Source organism: Myxine glutinosa, chromosome 14, assembly GCF_964187855.1.
Source record: "Myxine glutinosa chromosome 14, kmMyxGlut1.1, whole genome shotgun sequence".
NCBI lineage: Eukaryota > Metazoa > Chordata > Myxini > Myxiniformes > Myxinidae > Myxine > Myxine glutinosa.
This window is the reverse complement of record NC_136274.1, coordinates 18,107,972-18,125,058: the sequence shown is the minus strand read 5'-3', so window position 1 is coordinate 18,125,058 and position 17,087 is coordinate 18,107,972. Positions and strand designations below refer to the sequence as shown.

General features: G+C 43.6%; 1 protein-coding gene across 9 annotated transcripts in view; it reads left to right on the top strand.

Annotated features, from left to right (window-relative positions):
• Positions 1-17,087, top strand: part of LOC137439457 (sodium- and chloride-dependent GABA transporter ine) — a 202,490-nt gene that overhangs the window by 130,421 nt on the left and 54,982 nt on the right. For 5 of the 9 annotated variants that reach the window (XR_013621459.1, XM_068135220.2, XM_078768563.1 and 2 more), the window contains 3 exons: positions 5,557-5,691; positions 13,053-13,156; positions 13,632-13,756. Coding sequence is in view for 8 of the 9 variants with exons in the window: in XM_068135220.2 (XP_067991321.2) it covers positions 5,557-5,691; positions 13,053-13,156; positions 13,632-13,756 (364 nt within the window). In the remaining variant the exon portion in view is untranslated. Of the gene's footprint in view, positions 1-5,556; positions 5,692-13,052; positions 13,157-13,631; positions 13,757-14,071; positions 14,198-17,087 lie in introns of all 9 variants that reach the window. The other 4 variants (XM_068135219.2, XM_068135223.2, XM_078768564.1 and 1 more) reach the window with 1 other exon arrangement.

The window sequence follows — 17,087 nt, the reverse complement described above, 5'->3', positions numbered from 1 at the left end:
AGGTTTTAAATTAATCGCAGAAGTAGTTACCGAGCTATGTCCAAAAAACGATTCAACCAATCAGAGAGCAGCGAGCTATCACGTGTGCCGAACGTGGCGAACAGACTCTGCCTCGGATGGCACATTTGAGAGCGTATTCATTTATTTCACGTTGGAAAACTATGTTGCCGTTAAACTATGTTTTAAAACTAATTAAAACTAATTTGCGATTCATCGTAACTGCGATTTGCGACCTTCCGGACAGTCAAATGAGGACGTCACTTCCGGACTTACGGATAGTCATAGTGACGCTGAACGTGGCGAGCAGACGCTGCCTCGGACGGCACATTTGAGAGCGTATTCATTTATTTGACGTTGCAATCTGTGTTGATTGTTGTAAGGTACGATCGATTGTAGTACATACATATTTATATTTTGTACATATTCATTATGGGCACGTCACGGGTACGGGTACGGTACCGGGTACGGTACGGTACCGGGTACGGTATGGTTATGGGTACGCCACGTACGGGCACGTATATTGCTGGGGACCTGAGGATGTGCCTTTTCAAGGTTTCATATTAATCGGAGAAGTAGTTACCGAGCTATGGCGATTTAGCCGTTCGCCGTTCGCTTTGGCTTTGCGAATGGACCAAACCATTCATGTAAATAGAGGAGGGGGGTTCTGTGGTCGTTCGCTTTGGCTTTGCGAATGGACCAAACCATTTCATGTAAATAGAGGGGGGGGGGGGTTCTGTGGTCGTTACTGCCACGCGGTTTGGAATGTTTTTCCGAACGGGCACCCACGTACGGGCATGCCCTAGTGTATTACCAATGAATATTAAACACATGCTCAAAATATTGTGGTCTTTAAACATCCTCAATTTTTGAGAATATGAATCTGTATCCTAAAGCTCGCGTTCTCTTATCAGCTGATGTATTTGAATTGTTTAGAGATTTTTGTCATAACAAAGATTTATATGGATGGAGTTTAGTTCATTATTGTGCAGCACCCAGGTCCCAGGTCAACACCAGGTAAGCCTGGTGTTGGCTTCGCGGTTAGGGTGCCGGCTTGGGATCCTCGGATCCTGGGTTCGAATCCCGGTCATCGCTAAATTCACACCAGGGGGGTTGACTCAGCCCGTCATCCTGCCGAGGTCGGCAAATTGAGTGCCAGCTTGCTGGGATGAATGATCACGGTGTGTACCCCGATTTAGATTAGGTACACCGTATCCCTGCGCATTGTAAGAGGCGACCAAGGGTTGGCGTCAGGAAGGGCATCCGGCCATAAAAACATTGCTTCAAACAGGGAACCATGATTGTCATGGGGCCCGCAGCGCTAACCCCCACTCTAGCGGGGAAAATGGCCTTAAAACGATCATTCATTCATTCATATTCCCAGGTTAGCTTGGAATGCTGTTAAAAATGACAAAACAATCACAAAAACTGGTTACTGATTTTGATATCTATCTATAATTCCATTAATCTCTGTGTGTATGTGTATGTGTGTATGTGTGTATGTGTGTTTGTATGTTTGTCTGTGACCGCTGTTTCTCGACAACCACGGGTCCGATATACTTTAAACTTGCCAGGTATATTGCTGGGGACCCGAGGATGTGCCTTTTCAAGGTTTGAAATTAATCGGACAAGTACTTACCGAGCTATGGCGATTTAGCCGTTCGCCGTTCGCTTTGGCGTTGCGAATGGACCAAACCATTGCATGTAAATAGAGGGGGGGGTTCTGTGGTCGTTGCGAATGGACCAAACCATTCATGTAAATAGAGGGGGGGGGGGGGGTTCTGTGGTCGTTACTGCCACGTGGTTTCAAAGTTTTTTTTTTTGTTGTTGTTGTTTGCACGCATGTTTTTTTGCACCCACGTACGGGCACGCCCTAGGATGTTTACACACACACACACCCCTACACAAATTTTTTTTTTTTTTTTTTTTTGGCAAGGAACGGGCACCCACGTACGGGCACGTCCTAGCTTATATATAGTACGGGCATGCCCTAGTGCTCTTAATGATAGAAAAATGTTTGATGTGGATTACCGACTGAATTAACGAGAAAAGTGGTCCGAGTCTGAGTGAATGAGGGAATGAACAAGGGAGTCCATACTGCACAAGCAAGGTGAATGAGGGCAATGACTGCAATGGAGTTGTCCAAATGATATTATGCCTCTGGAGTTGAGGGTCATCAGCCACAACCAACATATTCGTACAACAGGCAAAGGAATGATCAGACAGAAAAAAAAGAGAGAAATGAGTGAAGGAAGCGCAGTAAACTGTAAGAAGATTGGTTTAGTTAGGGTGAATGGGGTAGAAAGTATCAGGTATGGAGATGGGGGATGTAACATTCCTTGCTTGAAACCCTGGAGGGAAGAGTGCAGCGAAACAGTCTTGTTGTATAGTTCCTATCAATTACTGGAATAATAATGGAAGACTCCACTTTGTTCTTATGTTCGGTTTATTTAACTCAAAAGTTAAATAAAGAGGGAATAGGGAATTACGAGCTGATGCAAGGTAAATACCATACTAAAACGAACTACACTTTAACAAAGCCTTGTTCAGCCGGTCGTAGCATGGCACAGTCTTCTCCTTTGCAGATCCTCCTTCGTTTCTTTGTCCAGCGCAACTCTCTTCTCCAAGTCCCATCTTCCTTTTATTTTCAATCTCCACTTCCATATATGGTATGGAATTTAAGTCTCCGAACAGACTCTCCCGGCTCAGACAATGAGACATTCTGGTTTGTCTTGGAGAATTCTGAGAGCCATCTTCGACACTAGACAGTTACGACAGTTGAAATGATGAAACACCCTTATCTGTTCCATAGGTCATTCCTTCCTGACCCCTCCGAACCAAGAATGTTCCAAGCCTTTTCTCAAGAGGAAAACACATTTTGAACAAGAGGGGAGGATATATAAATAATATATTCCTCCACAATCTCCAGTCTCCAGAATCAGTCTCCAGAAAGCTATTCCAGGAAGGTGAGGAAAGAGAAAGGCATGGAAGTGTGTGGTAAACCAGGATTTTGTTTTTAACCAAGAGGGAGTTGTTGGGGGGAATGTGTGCATCTTGGAGGAGCTGGGTAGAGACAGCATGCAGAGAGAGCTTGAATGGAGGAGAGACCGTAACAAAAGTAGAATGGCTACCAACTCTCAGCCTCAGCACAATAGACAGTGTTAGGACCAGGGACCATAACCTCCCCCCCCCCCCCCCCCCCCCCACCTCCCACCTGAAAAAGGAATATGATTCTTGTAATTAAAATAACAAAATATATTGCCCCATTTTTGTTTTATCTCCCTTGTCGTCAGATATACCTGCACATACCACATCGTTTTCATCCCCACCCCTCCCCTCATTTTCCTCATTGAAATTGTCGTTTTGGTTGATATACATATATTTGGTCTGGTGTTGGTCTGGTGCATGCATGATGGGCCAAATGGCATTCTCCTGCGTCTAGTTTTCTTTTTCCTTGTAACCTGTCTGCAATGTAAGAGCAACATGGCCTGTGCTTTGGCCTCATTGTGGGAGACGGCAATGCTGTGTTTTATATGCCACAAAATCCAAGAGAAAAGACATGGCAGCCAATATGGGAGACAAGTACTTCATTGAGCTCTAGACAAAGGCCTTTTTATAGGCTGAGTAGTTCTTGTTTATAATGAATAACTTGGAAAAAAAAGGAAGGTGCCAATCTGTGGCTGGTTTTGGAGTTTTTTTGAATCTGTGTCTTTGCTAGATGGTCAGCCCAGGAGAGGTCAAAGCCAATGTGATGGTCGTTTACAAAAAGAAAGGGTTTTCTAGAGCTTTTCCATTGCAAAAGTCATTTACGTAGATGAGAAACAAAACTTGGCCGAAGACACTACGGAACCTTGAGGCATTCCATCCTCCACTATTTTTGTTAGGGTTTGGGGATGTGAGGGAATGAGGGAAGGAAGCAAAGATAGTTCTTTAATACGTCATAAACAAGACCGATAGTCTAACAATGGCGAAGCAGGGCTTGGATGTTTTCATTATGCCATAACACAGATAATTGGTGCATTTTAGAATGATTTTTTAAACGATTTCTGGGTGTTTAATCTACCCCTTTTGTGCTGTATTAACATTCACTTTTCCTGTTTATCCAAGGACACTTATCCAATCAAGATATTCTAGTTTTGTATTTTTAATTAATTTTCTGAAATTTGTAGAATTTGTGTTTTCACTTGTAGGTTGTGTGTTACGATGTGTAAATAAAGGTGGAGAAAAGTCCGATTTGATGCAATTCAATTCCAGGCTACAAGGTAGCAAAAGTTGAAAATTTTGAAAGACTTTTATATGCACTGCAAGCAATAGCAATGTTTTCAATGGCAGTGGCTTCATTATATAACCTGAGTTGTTGTTTGTTCGAGGCAGAGAGCAATCAAGCCAGCTTTCTGTGCACATTTTTTAATGGCCCATCAACCCAGGTTTTTATTTTATTTTTATTTTTTCAGGAACAATCGAGGCTGTGCCTCATATGTGCCTCATATGTACATCATATGTTCGTGCATTTCACATTTATGCCTGAAGCACACCAAAGGAATCTTAACATTTTGACCCGTTCATGTTTGGTATCCCATTTCAACCCGTTCCCGTTTCCCATTCCCTCATTGCAATTAATCAGACGTACTGTAAACCACAACTTTGTGTGTATAATTCTGTGTCGTGATGAGTTTTGTGCACCCATCAGTAACGCGTACCGGTCAGTATGGTACATCAAATATCGAATAAAAGCAACAACTGGAAAGTGGAAGCGGGGGGAACTGAAAAGGAAATTGAAACTGTTTAAATAGGATAGACACGGATGTTTGGAGAGGTGGTCGGGGAGAGATGGGTGAGGTGAGTGGTGGAGAGAGGAGAGGGGGAGAAGGCGAGGGAGAGATGAGGGGATACTTTTGCTAGCTTTTCTCGTCACTTGGGATGTGTATTCTTCCACGTTTTACTATAACAGAGTTTCCATACTGTATTTTAGAACAAGTTGGCTACTTGTAACATACTCTCCCACCACAAGCAATGCTACACAGTACACATTTAAATCAGGATTTGCACATCCTGATTTTGCACATCCTCATCTGGAACATCTCTCCTCCACTCACCCTTCGCCCTGCTTTACAGTACTGTATACATTACAAGGATATGCTTCTGAACATTTCATTGGTTGTAGTATTATTTTGAAACCGACTGTCAGCCATTTTTGCTCACACAATGAAGCACCTCTCTTAATCGCTTGCTGAGGCTAGGTGAGCGGTTTGCAAAGCGGTTGTTATGGAGCGACTGGCTTGGAAAGCAATAGCAAGCTGCTTACTAATGGAACGCACCCCAGCCCTTGAATCCTTGATTGCATGGTCCGCATGGCAAGCAGCTTGCAAAGCATTTGATACAGAATTGGTTGCTGTCCTCAAAATTTGAGTTTTGTTATTCTGGCAGAAAGTAGTTACACTTATTTTGCCCTTTTTTAGCCCTCAAATATGATTTATTGGAATGTTTGCTTTGCAGTTTTAGCAATATGAATCTACTTGAGATAAAACGATTTGTTTGATTCCTGTATCGACACCAAAGGTGGTGTACTTCACCGTGATGTTCCCCTACTTCATCCTTTTGGCCCTCCTCATCAACAACTGCTTCCTGACTGGAGCCTGGGAAGGAGTCCGTTACTTCATTGTACCTGACTGGCGCAGACTTGCTGACGTGCAGGTGCTTCTACCTGTAGAATTTATGATTTGTGCCATTGTGGTAATTATTGTTTATGGAGGCAAGCATTGATTCAAGGAACTCTCAATCATCTGTCAGCTTTTACCTCACTGTGCCGGTGTGTCTCCACTGCTTGTCTGCTTGGTTGTCTCTACTTTTTTTTTTTTTTTTCTTTTTTTTTTTGTATACAATATCGAGGCTCGTGAAAGAGCGAACATTAATCACACAGAAAGACAAACCGACACATAAAACATATAACATAGGGAGCGGTAGACAAGATGGGGAGAGAGGGGGACGGACACAAACACAACATTTGAGAGCAGGGACCGAGAGACATGGAGACATCGAGAGATCTGAGAGAGGGCGAGGGCTTTGGGGGGGGGGGGCGTGGGAAGGGGGCAGTGGGAGAGGTATAAAACATATGGACACTGCCAGGACTTCCAGGAAAGAAGTTGGAGTTTCAAACAAGGTGGATCTGGGGTGAATTAGCGGGGGTAGAAAAGATCAAGGTTTTGGATGGGGGAAGATAAGAGATGGTGGTGAACAGCTGTTTTAAAGACCTGGAGGGAGGAGTGGGATTGAAGGGAGTGAGGGAGTTTGTTCCAGAGGCGGGAGAAAAGAGGAATGAAAGAGTGAAGGTGAGCGGAGAGCCGAGATTTCGGCAGTTTAACCATCAGAGGGTTGCTTGCAGATCTTGTGCGACCTGTAGGAATATTTGGGGGACAGAGCACAGAGAGAGCTGGGGGTGCAAGGCCGGAGAGGAGTCGGTAGAAGACAGAAAGACCACCTACCTGCCTGCGGTGAGTGAGTGAAAGGCCCTCAGAGATAGCTTCATCGCGGGAGATTCCAATAATTCTGAAAGCTTTGGTTTCAACAGCGTGAAGCCGAGCTAGGTGTGAGGCAGGAGCACCGGCCCATAGGGGAGAACAGTATTCCATTGAGCTGCGGATGAAAGCCTTGTATGTGGTGAGGAGCTTAGGTGTGCCGAGGAAGGACTTCGCACGACGGAGGATGCCCAGTCGGCGACTGGCTTTGGAGGCCAGCTTGGAAATGTGGTTTTCCCAAGAAAGATCATGGCAGATAGTGAGACCCAAAATCTTGAGCGACAGAACTTCTTGGAGAGGATTGTTGAGAAAGTAGATGGGAGGGTTGTCCAGTCGATCTTTTCGGAGAGACATAGTAAGAGTGTGAGATTTGTCAGGATTGAAAGACATGTTCCACTTGTTTGACCAGTCTGTGATTTTGTCCAGGTCTTCAGAGAGTGAGGAGGCAGCAGACTGCCGATCTGAGGGAAGAGGAATGGAGCGGCAGAGAGTGGAGTCATCAGCAAAGAGATAGAGAGGATTTTCGAGAGAGTCAGAGAGATCATTGATGAAGACCAGAAAAAGCACGGGGCCCAGAACACTGCCTTGGGGAACTCCAGCCTGAACAGGAAGAGGAGATGAGAGAAACCCATTCAGGGCCACACGTTGACGACGACTAGAGAGGAAGTCCGCCAGCCATGCGTGGAGATTTCCATGGATACCAAAAGAGGAGAGTTTGGTGAGCAGAGCGGGGTGCCAGACCGTGTCGAAGGCACGTGATATGTCGAGGGAGACAGCTCTAATTTCCTGTTTGGCATTGAGGACCTCCATCCATTGTTGAGACAGCAGAAGCAGCATGTCCAGAGTAGAGTGACCTGGTCTGAAACCAAATTGATGATCAGAGATCAAGCCATTGGAGAAGAGGAAAGATTTCATATCAGAAGCAATGATGGATTCCATGACTTTGCTGATAATTGGGAGAAGGCTGATTGGTCTGTAGTTGCTAGGATCTGTTTTTGCACCTTTTTTGTGCAAAGCGGTGATGTTGGCTGATTTCCAAGCAGATGGCAGTTGACCTTGAGCAAAAGAGAGGGTGAAGAGAACAGAGAGAGGGTGAGATAGAGCAGCAGAGCAGGATTTTAGGACCCGTGGGCTGATGCCGTCGGGTCCAGTTGCAGAATCAGAGTCGATGGTTGACAGAAACTTTTCCACCTTGTCAGGAGGAAAGGACACGGAGTCCAGGAGCAGCAGGGTACGACTGGGTATGGTGGGTACAGAGAGGGATGGGTTTGGGACACAAGATTTAGAGGCAAACACAGAGTTGAGGCATTCAGCTTTTTCACGTGCGGAGTCAGCTGTGTAGCCGTTTGAGGTAAGGGAGGGGATGGAGGGGGAACAAACACCAGAAACGGATTTGACCAGACGCCACCAGGATTTGGAAGAGGGAGACAGATAAGAGAGTTCTGTCTTGAGAACGGAGAGATATTGTTTCCTGGCTCTCCTGAGGGTGGACACACACTTGTTTCGGGCTTTGTGAAAGGAAATGAGATTTCCTTCCGTTGGATTTGCTTTCCAGGAGACGAAGGCAAGTTGTTTCTGGGCAACAGCCTCACCACAAGATTCCGTGTACCATGGACGGGAGGAAGGGTATGACAACTGAAGACGAGATGGGATAAATCTGTGCATGAGAGAGAGCAATTTACTTTGGAAGAATTCCCAGGATGAGTTGATGTCAGAGGTGGTAGAGATGGGAGACCAGTCCAGATGATTGATGGCTGCTTGAAGACCGTGCCAGTTGGCCTGAGTGAAATGCCAGACTCGTCGACGCTGAGCAGGCTCCCTGAGGATGGTCAGAGAGATGTCCACTTTAACAAGGACATGATCAGATGTTCCGATCGGAGCAGAAGAAGAGCAGCAGACATTTTCAGGGAAGTTAGTCATAACCAAGTCCAGAAGAGAAGATGTTCCGTTGACTGAGATCCGGGTCGGGAAATTGACAGATTGTGTCAGTCCCAGTGAGTCGCAGAAGTCCTTTGCTGAGGAGCCATGGCTGGTGAGAGAGGTACCCACACCCAGCCAACTGGCATGATGACAGTTGAAATCACCACATATGAGGAAGAGAGAGTTGGGGTGAGTAGATAGAAGTTGGTCCATATCATCAGACAGCGAGATGTAGATGGAGTCATCACTGTTTGGTGGACGGTACAACACACATATGAACAATAGGTGGGAGCGAAGGGGAAGCCGTAGCCAGAGGTATTCCTGGGGGTGAGGTGGAGAGAGTGCAGTGCAGGGCGAGTGAGGAAGAGAGTTTTTGATAAAGATAGCAACCCCGCCTCCAGGACGAGGCTCAGGTCTATCATACCGGAGGAGGGAGTAGCCCGGGAGAGATACTATGGAATCAGAGACATCATAAAGGAGGAAAGTTTCTGTTAAGCAGATCACGTCTGGTTTGACAGAAGCAACCTGTATGGAGAGATCGGTTAAGTTTGAACGAAGGCCCCGGATGTTTGAGGTCCATACCGTTAATGAAGAGGAAGGGGGAGCATCAGATACAGAACAGGGGGGAGGAGGGGTAGGGTAAGATGTGGAAGAGGTGGAGGAGGTAGGGAGAGCTGTTGAAGGTGTGTCAGAGATTTCAGAATAGCTCGGAGAAAGGGAAGGATGGGGCGGACAAAAGGTTTGATGGTGATTGGGTGAGCCACAATGAGGTGTTATTTGAGGAGGGGGAAGAGCGAGGCAGAAGGTTGGGGGAGATGGAGGTGAGTTTGAAGGGGGAAGAAGCGGGGAGGACGCTTTGAGGAGGGGGAGTGAGCGGGGGGAAATTGAGAAGCAATGAGGGTGGGGAGATTTGAAGGGGAGGGGTGAGGGGGGAGTTTGGGAGGGAAGGGACAAGGGGAGGGATTTGAAAGGGATGGGATATGGGGGAGATTTGGAGGGGAGGGGTGAGGCAGGATTCTAGGAGGGGAGGGGCGAGGGGGCGTCTTGGCGGGGAGGGGTGAGGGGGTAGTTTAGGAGGGAGGGGGCAAGGGGGGAGATTTGAAAGGGATGGGTGATGGGGAAGATTTGGAGGGGAGGGGTGATGGGGAAGATTTGGAGGGGAGGGGTTATGGGGAAGATTTGGAGGGGAGGGGTGAGATTGGATTTTTGAAAGTGTACGATTTATGGGAAACGAACATTTATTGCAAAATGAGTTTCTTGTGACCTTCGAGTTAAAAATACGTTTAAGGACGCTGGATGGAGGATGGAGTGCAGGAGAGTTTAGGGAATGTAGAACAAAGGCACTATAGGAGATGGATATTTTTTTTGGGATGAATTGATTTGGTGAGCAAGTCGAAAGCAGCCTTTTAAAGAAGAAGAAGAAAAAGGTGTTATAAAATATGACGGAATACATAACTTGAGGGGAAAGTGTAGACATTGAAGGTTAATGAGTGAAAACTATCTGGGGAAATGGGGGAGAAACACGTGGTCGAAGAACGAACGAACGAATAAGAATGAATAAACGAATGAGAACAGAGAAGGAAATGTTTTTTTTTTTTTTTTTTTTTTTTTTTTTTGAGTTGAGATTTACACAAGGAAGTAGGCTATGGGTGAAAAGACTGGGAATACAGAGAACGAAAGTTATTGGATCACAAACGACGGACCACTGAGAGAAAAACAAAGCCTCAAGGTTGTACAGTGCACACTGTACAAGGCCTTGCTCGCGACACGGCAAACAGACGATCAATTTATGAAAGATAAACACCGAGAAACAACCAAAGTTGCACACAATAACTTCACACACCGAAAGATAAGTACAGTTTCGACAAAATACAATTGTGAACAGACTTAACTTCGAAAAACGTGGAGACCGTGTGGAGCTTCGAAAATCCCTGCCGCCGTACTTTGGTGTTTTTACGTCGGCCTGTCTCCCTCTGTTTTTTTTTTTGTTTTTTTTAGCTCTTTATTCCATTAGTGTTTTTACGTCGGCCTGTCTCCCTCTGTTTTTTTTTTTGTTTTTTTTAGCTCTTTATTCCATTATTATTGATCTATATTGATCTATTCTATATTGAGGATAGATCTATATTGAGGGAGAGTAACCCAGTCTATTGATCAGCATTGAAAAATAGATTTGAGACTTATGGATATATATATATTTTTTCCTTTGGTTTCTCCTGCAAATCTCGAATGTATCAAGGCTCCAGATTTATGTTCAACGTTGTTTTAAGTTTTGTGACTGATGATGCATACTTCGAACCATATATGCTTCATGTTTTCTTTTTTCTTTTTTCATCAAATTTGCTTCAGAAAACTTTACTATTATTACCTCTGCCACTGGAGGTGGATGGAGGTTGTTTTCACCACTCTTTGTCCGTCTGTGAGCGGGATATCTCAGTTATGGACCGATTCGGATGAAATCCTAGGTGTTTGTACAGTTACAATGTGCATTTTGAAAATGCCTGGCAGACAGGTGTCATACCCCCATGGCTGTTTGCCCTGTTAATCCTTCACCGAGAAGGATGGGCTGCCTTCTTCGAACCATATGCTTAAGGTAGCATGTGGGTGCTTCTGGAGCCATTTTGACTTCCAGGCTATTGTGTGCCCCAAATGCTGACCTTCCTGTATTCCATCAGGGAGCAACCATAAAATCCACTGCTCATGTGCTGTTTTATGCTAATGTTGTATGGATTTTGTTTTTGCTACTCCCATTCAAATTTGCTCGTTTTCTTTTCACGTGTTGCTCCATATTATGTCCGTGCCTCTTTTGATTTTGTGAATTTCTGTAATGCATTTTTGAAATCGTTACCACTGATATTGCCCTAAATTTTTATCTTCTGCTTGGAAGCCCCAACTTTTGTCCTTTCATCTTCTCCACAAAGTTCATTTTGTCTTTTTATAAATGACTCGACATCCACTCATGAGATTTGTAATAAACGGACACATCCAGTTTTGTAATCTTGCTTGGCAATTGGCCATTCCGAATCAAGTTAAGATTGCAGTTATTGCCGTGTTGGCTACATTCCAGGATGTATCAGTAATATGCTGGAATTCAGCCCATCCAAATGTTGATAGCAGAAGGGAGGTTGTTTTGTATGCCTTGGGTTGCACACTTCAAACCAGGTGGGTCAAGGTGATTAAGTTTGGGTACACTTTGAGATTTATGCGAGTTTTCTCGATACCTCTGCCTCCAAAGGTGGGAGGAGGTTATGTTGTCATCCTTGTTTGTTTGGCTGTAAGCAGGATATCTCAAAGTTGTGGACGGATACGCATGAAATTTGGTAGACCGGTTGGGTGTGTGACCAGGATGAATTGATTAGATTTTGGTTCAGGTCCGGATCCAGATCTGACCTTTAAGTGAGATACAAAACGTAAACCGTTCAGCCTGGCTGAGGTATGAGCTCTACAGAGTGCTGTTGTAGTTTAATCTTGTTATAATCCAAATTTGGAAATTATGGACATTTGTCCAAGTTTTACGTGTGCAACCACTATCCCATTGAATGTCACGCAGCAGTGTAAAGTATATTCATTACTTGAGGGCAGTTTTATTTTTATGTGTAATGTAGAAATATCGGAAAGACGAAGGTGATGGCAAGTTAGTAAAGCATGTGATGAGGTGGAAAGAACTGGGAAGTGGCCGAGTGCTGTGTGCAGGAAGGGTGTCGGAGTGAACTCCATTCAATGTACAATGTGCGCCGAGTGGGTTCATCAAAAATGTAGTGGTCTGAGAGGGTCATTAACCAGTGTGGCAGCTACATTCAAGTGTAAGGTGTGCACAGAGGGAGCTGCAGATGGAGGAAATGTTGAGTTGGATCTTGGAGACAGCGTGAAGCTGGAAGGTGTGAAAACATTTTGCTACCTCGGAGACATGCTGAATGGAGAAGGTGGATCAGACTCGGCAATTGTTGCTGGAGTGAGATGTGCATGGAAGAAGTTTCGGTAACTGAGTGGTGTGCTGATGAGGAGGGGAGTGTAGTTGAAGCTGAAGGGAAAGGTGTATGCTGCATGTGTGAGCAGTGTTATGATTTATGGGAGCGAGACATGGGTAATGAACGTAGAGCAGCAATGAAGGTTGGAAAGGGTGGAAATGCGAATGGTTCGGTGGATGTGCGGCGTATCGTTGAGAGAGAGGAAGACAAATGATGAATTGCGAAAGATGATGCGAATAGAACCTGTGATGGATGCTGTGAAGAGAAACAGGTTGAGATGGTTTGGTCATGTGTTGAGGAAGGATGAAAGTGACTGGTTGAGAAGAGTGATGGAAATGAATGTAGAAGGAAGTAGAGGACGGCGAAGACCGAGAAAGACTTGGCGAAAGATGGTGGAAGAAGAAATGCGGGCAAGGGGGTTAACAAGAAGAAGAAATGCGGGCAAGGGGGTTAACAAGGGGAGATGCAGAAAATAGGGCAAGATGGAGAAGATTGTCATGGGGACCGCAAGGCTAACCCCCGCTCTTGCAGGGAAGATGGCCTTAAAATGCATGTTGTTGTTGTTGTTGTTGTTGTTGTGCAATGTAGAAATGCAGGATGTTAAAATTGCAGATTGACATTCAAGGTCAATGTGGATCTACGTGTCGTTATCCAGGTATGGGTCAATGCAGCAGCTCAAATCTTCAACTCGCTTGGCATCAGCTTTGGGACGGTCGTTATTTTGTCCAGCTACAACAAATTTGACAACAATCCTCTTCGGTGGGTTTGAGGCTTTGAGCACACCCCATTAATTGAAAACATGTAATTTTAATTGGCCTTACATCTTCGGAAGAGTTGATTATTATTATTATTATTATTATTATTCTTATTTTTATTTTTTTTGAATCGTGGATGATCTGAAGTGCTGAAAGCTGAAGTTGTACATAATTGACAGTGAGATGGCAAAGCCAAGCATATGGAAAGTGATGTGTAAATAGTGTAGTGTTAGGAAAGGCATATAATAATAATAATAATAATTCATTTATTTTGTATAGCGCTTTTCATGAAGCCCAAAGGCACTTTGACAGAGGTCAAAACATAATGCATAATGCATATAAAAGCTGATGTTGATGTTGGGTTCCTGCCACTGGTTGTTGCAAATTGGTTTGGCTTTAAACGGGCTTGAGGGTGTCCTGTTCTAAGTTCATTCTCACAGCTGATGTGTTTTTATGACTTTTAAACTTACTTCCTGCAGGGATGTGCTGATAGTCTCCTTTGCAAATTCAGCCACCAGTATCTTCTCTGGATTTGTCATATTTTCTGGTATGGGCTACATGGCTGTGCTGCAAGGAAAAGCAGTGGAGGAAATTGCTACGGAAGGTAGGTCTTGTAACGGCTATGCTGTCTCTTGTCCAAGATGCATACATTCTCAATTTTTGAGGAAATACAAATAAATTAATTTTTTTGCATTTCAAAACAGGAAAAATAAATCCTTTATTACCCTTTTCCTCAACTCATTGTTACTCGTTGCCTTTCTACCACCAAAACATACATCTTGTACATCGTAAAAAACAGAGCTGTTTCCTCACAGGCATTTGATAGTGTATTTATCTACCCTGGCTGCAATGCTTGATGTAGTGCTGGATCTTGGGTGACAAAGGTGTGTACCAGGTTGTTGAAATAATTGTCATGCAGCCTCCAGCAGGGCACAACCACACCTGATGCCCACCACTGCATGCTGGACCTGTAGCCAAAAGGTGAATGAACTAAAGCTTGTCTGCACTGGTAGGCATCAAGCAGTTGGCGCAGGCCGAGGAACCGGTAAGGCCATTCCCATGCTGTTTACGAGAAACGGAAAATATTTAATTCTTCTGGAATGCCAAATTCACCCAATTTTATTTTTTGACATAATGGCGAAAGGACAAGATACACTTTTTTTTTTTAAACTACTAATACTACTAATACTACTAGTTTACTACTAGTTGATTAATGACCATTTCCCCTTAGCAGGGGCTTGGTCGTCTGTTGGCACGTCTCCACTTAGTCCTGTCAAATCATTCTCCTCCAATAACCCCAACAACTGCATGTCTCCACTGATCACATCCTTCCAGGTCTTTTTTTTGGTCTACCTCTTGGTCTTTTGCCCTCAACTATTAAACGAGTGACTTTCTAGACAGACAGACTCCTCTTCTCTCCTCTCTTTCTCACCACATCCCACACCACCTTGGTCTTTTCTTTCTCAACTCTTCCTCAGTACTACTGGCTTTGAGCTTGTTTCTTATAATATGGCTCCATTACTCTGTTTATCCTTTAGTGTCACCCTGCACATCCATGTCATAATCCTTAGATTTGCTCTCTCTATGCTTCTTTTGTCTTCTACCCTCGTTCTCCATTTCTAACTACAGTTCATCAAAACTGGTCTAATACAGGTTAAATACTAGACCGGTGCTCCACCTTTTTAAACACCGTGCTTTAAATTGTTTTTGGCCCCATCACTTAATGGTGAAGAATCACTTTAAAAAGTAAAAACTCATATCAGCATCTGGATTCGGATCTTTACCAAAATCAATTATGATTAATAGCGATTAATTATGCACTGCTTGAATGTACCTTTCGACCGACCCTTAAAATGCTGAGATCCCTTAGCCCTTTAAAGACCCAAAAGACCCTGAGCACCCAACCTGTCCACCAAGACCCTTAAGACTTATTTTACCTTTAAGACCCTTTGAATACTTTGGACACCTTTAGATGCCTTCACCCTTCCAACCTTTTATACCCTTTAAGCCTTTACACCCCTTAAGTCCCTTTTGACCCCTTCGACCTTAACACCATTTAGACCACTTAGTCTTACACCATTCAGACTGATAGACTGCTTGGACCCTTGACCATTGAGAGCTTTACACCACATGGACCTTTTTTGATTACAAATAAATTTCAAATAAATAATATCACCAATATTACAAATAAATTAGTACAAAAGAAATGTTTGTATTATGATTGGTGTAAATCATGACACAAACTCATGCACAGTCACGTCATTATCCTCGGTTAAAACAAGCCCATGCCTCTGCAGCGACGTACGGTGAGGTGAGCGTAGTGATCTGATCCATGCTAAAATGTGTGTATGTGTGTGTATATGTATATATATATATACTAGCTTGGCTCGGCTCACTGCGCTCGCCTCACCAAGCGTCTTTACTGAGGAACGGGCTTATTTTAGCTGAGGCTAATGACTGTACCTGAGTTGCTGTGTTGTCATGATTTACACCAATCGTAAAACAAACAATTACTTTGCACAAATGTATTTGTTGTGTTTGTGATATTACATTTTTATAGGCAATTTAGGTTGAAGATTTAGGTTGAATGTTTTTTTGTCTCAAGAAAGAACCCCTCAGCACACACATAGGGGAGGGTTAGGTGCAGACTGGAAGTTTGGGACGATTACACCTCACCACCATGTAATTCAAAACACCTCACCACCAAGTAATTCAAAACACCTCACCACCAAGTAATTTAAAACACCTCACAGCCATAAAACACGAAATAAAAACACCTCACCACCACGAAATTAAAAACACCTCACCACCACGAAATTGAAAACACCTCGCAGCCATCAAACACGTAATAAAAACACCTCACCACCAAGTAATTTAAAACACCTCACAGCCATAAAACACATAATAAAAACACCTCACCACCACGAAATTAAAAACACCTCACCACCACGAAATTAAAAACACCTCACCACCACGAAATTGAAAACACATCACAGCCATCACACGTAATAAAAACACCTCGCAGCCATAAAACATGTAATAAAAACACACCACCACGAAATTAAAAACACCTCAAAGCCATAAAACACGTAATAAAAACACCTCACCACCACAAAATTAAAAACACCTCACAGCCATAAAACACGAAATAAAAACACCTCACAGCCATAAAACACGAAATAAAAACACCTCACAGCCAGAAAACACGTAATAAAAACACCTCACCACCACAAAATTAAAAACACCTCACAGCCATAAAACACATAATAAAAACACCTCACAGCCACGAAATTAAAAACACCTCACCACCACGTAATTCAAAACACCTCATCACCAACTAATTCAAAACACCTCACCACCACAATTAAAATCACCTCACCACCACATAATTATAAATACCTCACCACCACGTAATTCAAAACACCTCACCACCATGTGATTCAAAAACACCTCACCACCATGTGATTTAAAAACAAGTCACCACCATGTGATTTAAAAACACCTCACCACCATGAGATTTAAAAACACCTCACCACCATATCATTTAAAAACACCTCACCACCACATTATTCAAAATACCTCACCACCATGTGATTCAAAACCACCACAACGTCATTAAAAACACCACAACCACAGAAACAAAAGTTTGAGGGAGTCGTTAAGTGACAACAGACACTGCCCAGATGTGTAGATATATAGATAAATGACTGTACCCGAGTTGCCGTTTTGTCATGGTTTAAACCGATCATAATTCAAACAATTATTTTGCACAAATTTATTTGTAATATACGTGATATCACATTTTATAAACAATATAAGTTGCAAAAAAAATTTTTCCCCCAAAAAAATAATTGGAAACTAAAAAAATATATATATACCCTTGGGACATACCGACGGGGGATATAGGTGCATACCAGAAGTTTGGTACGATTTCA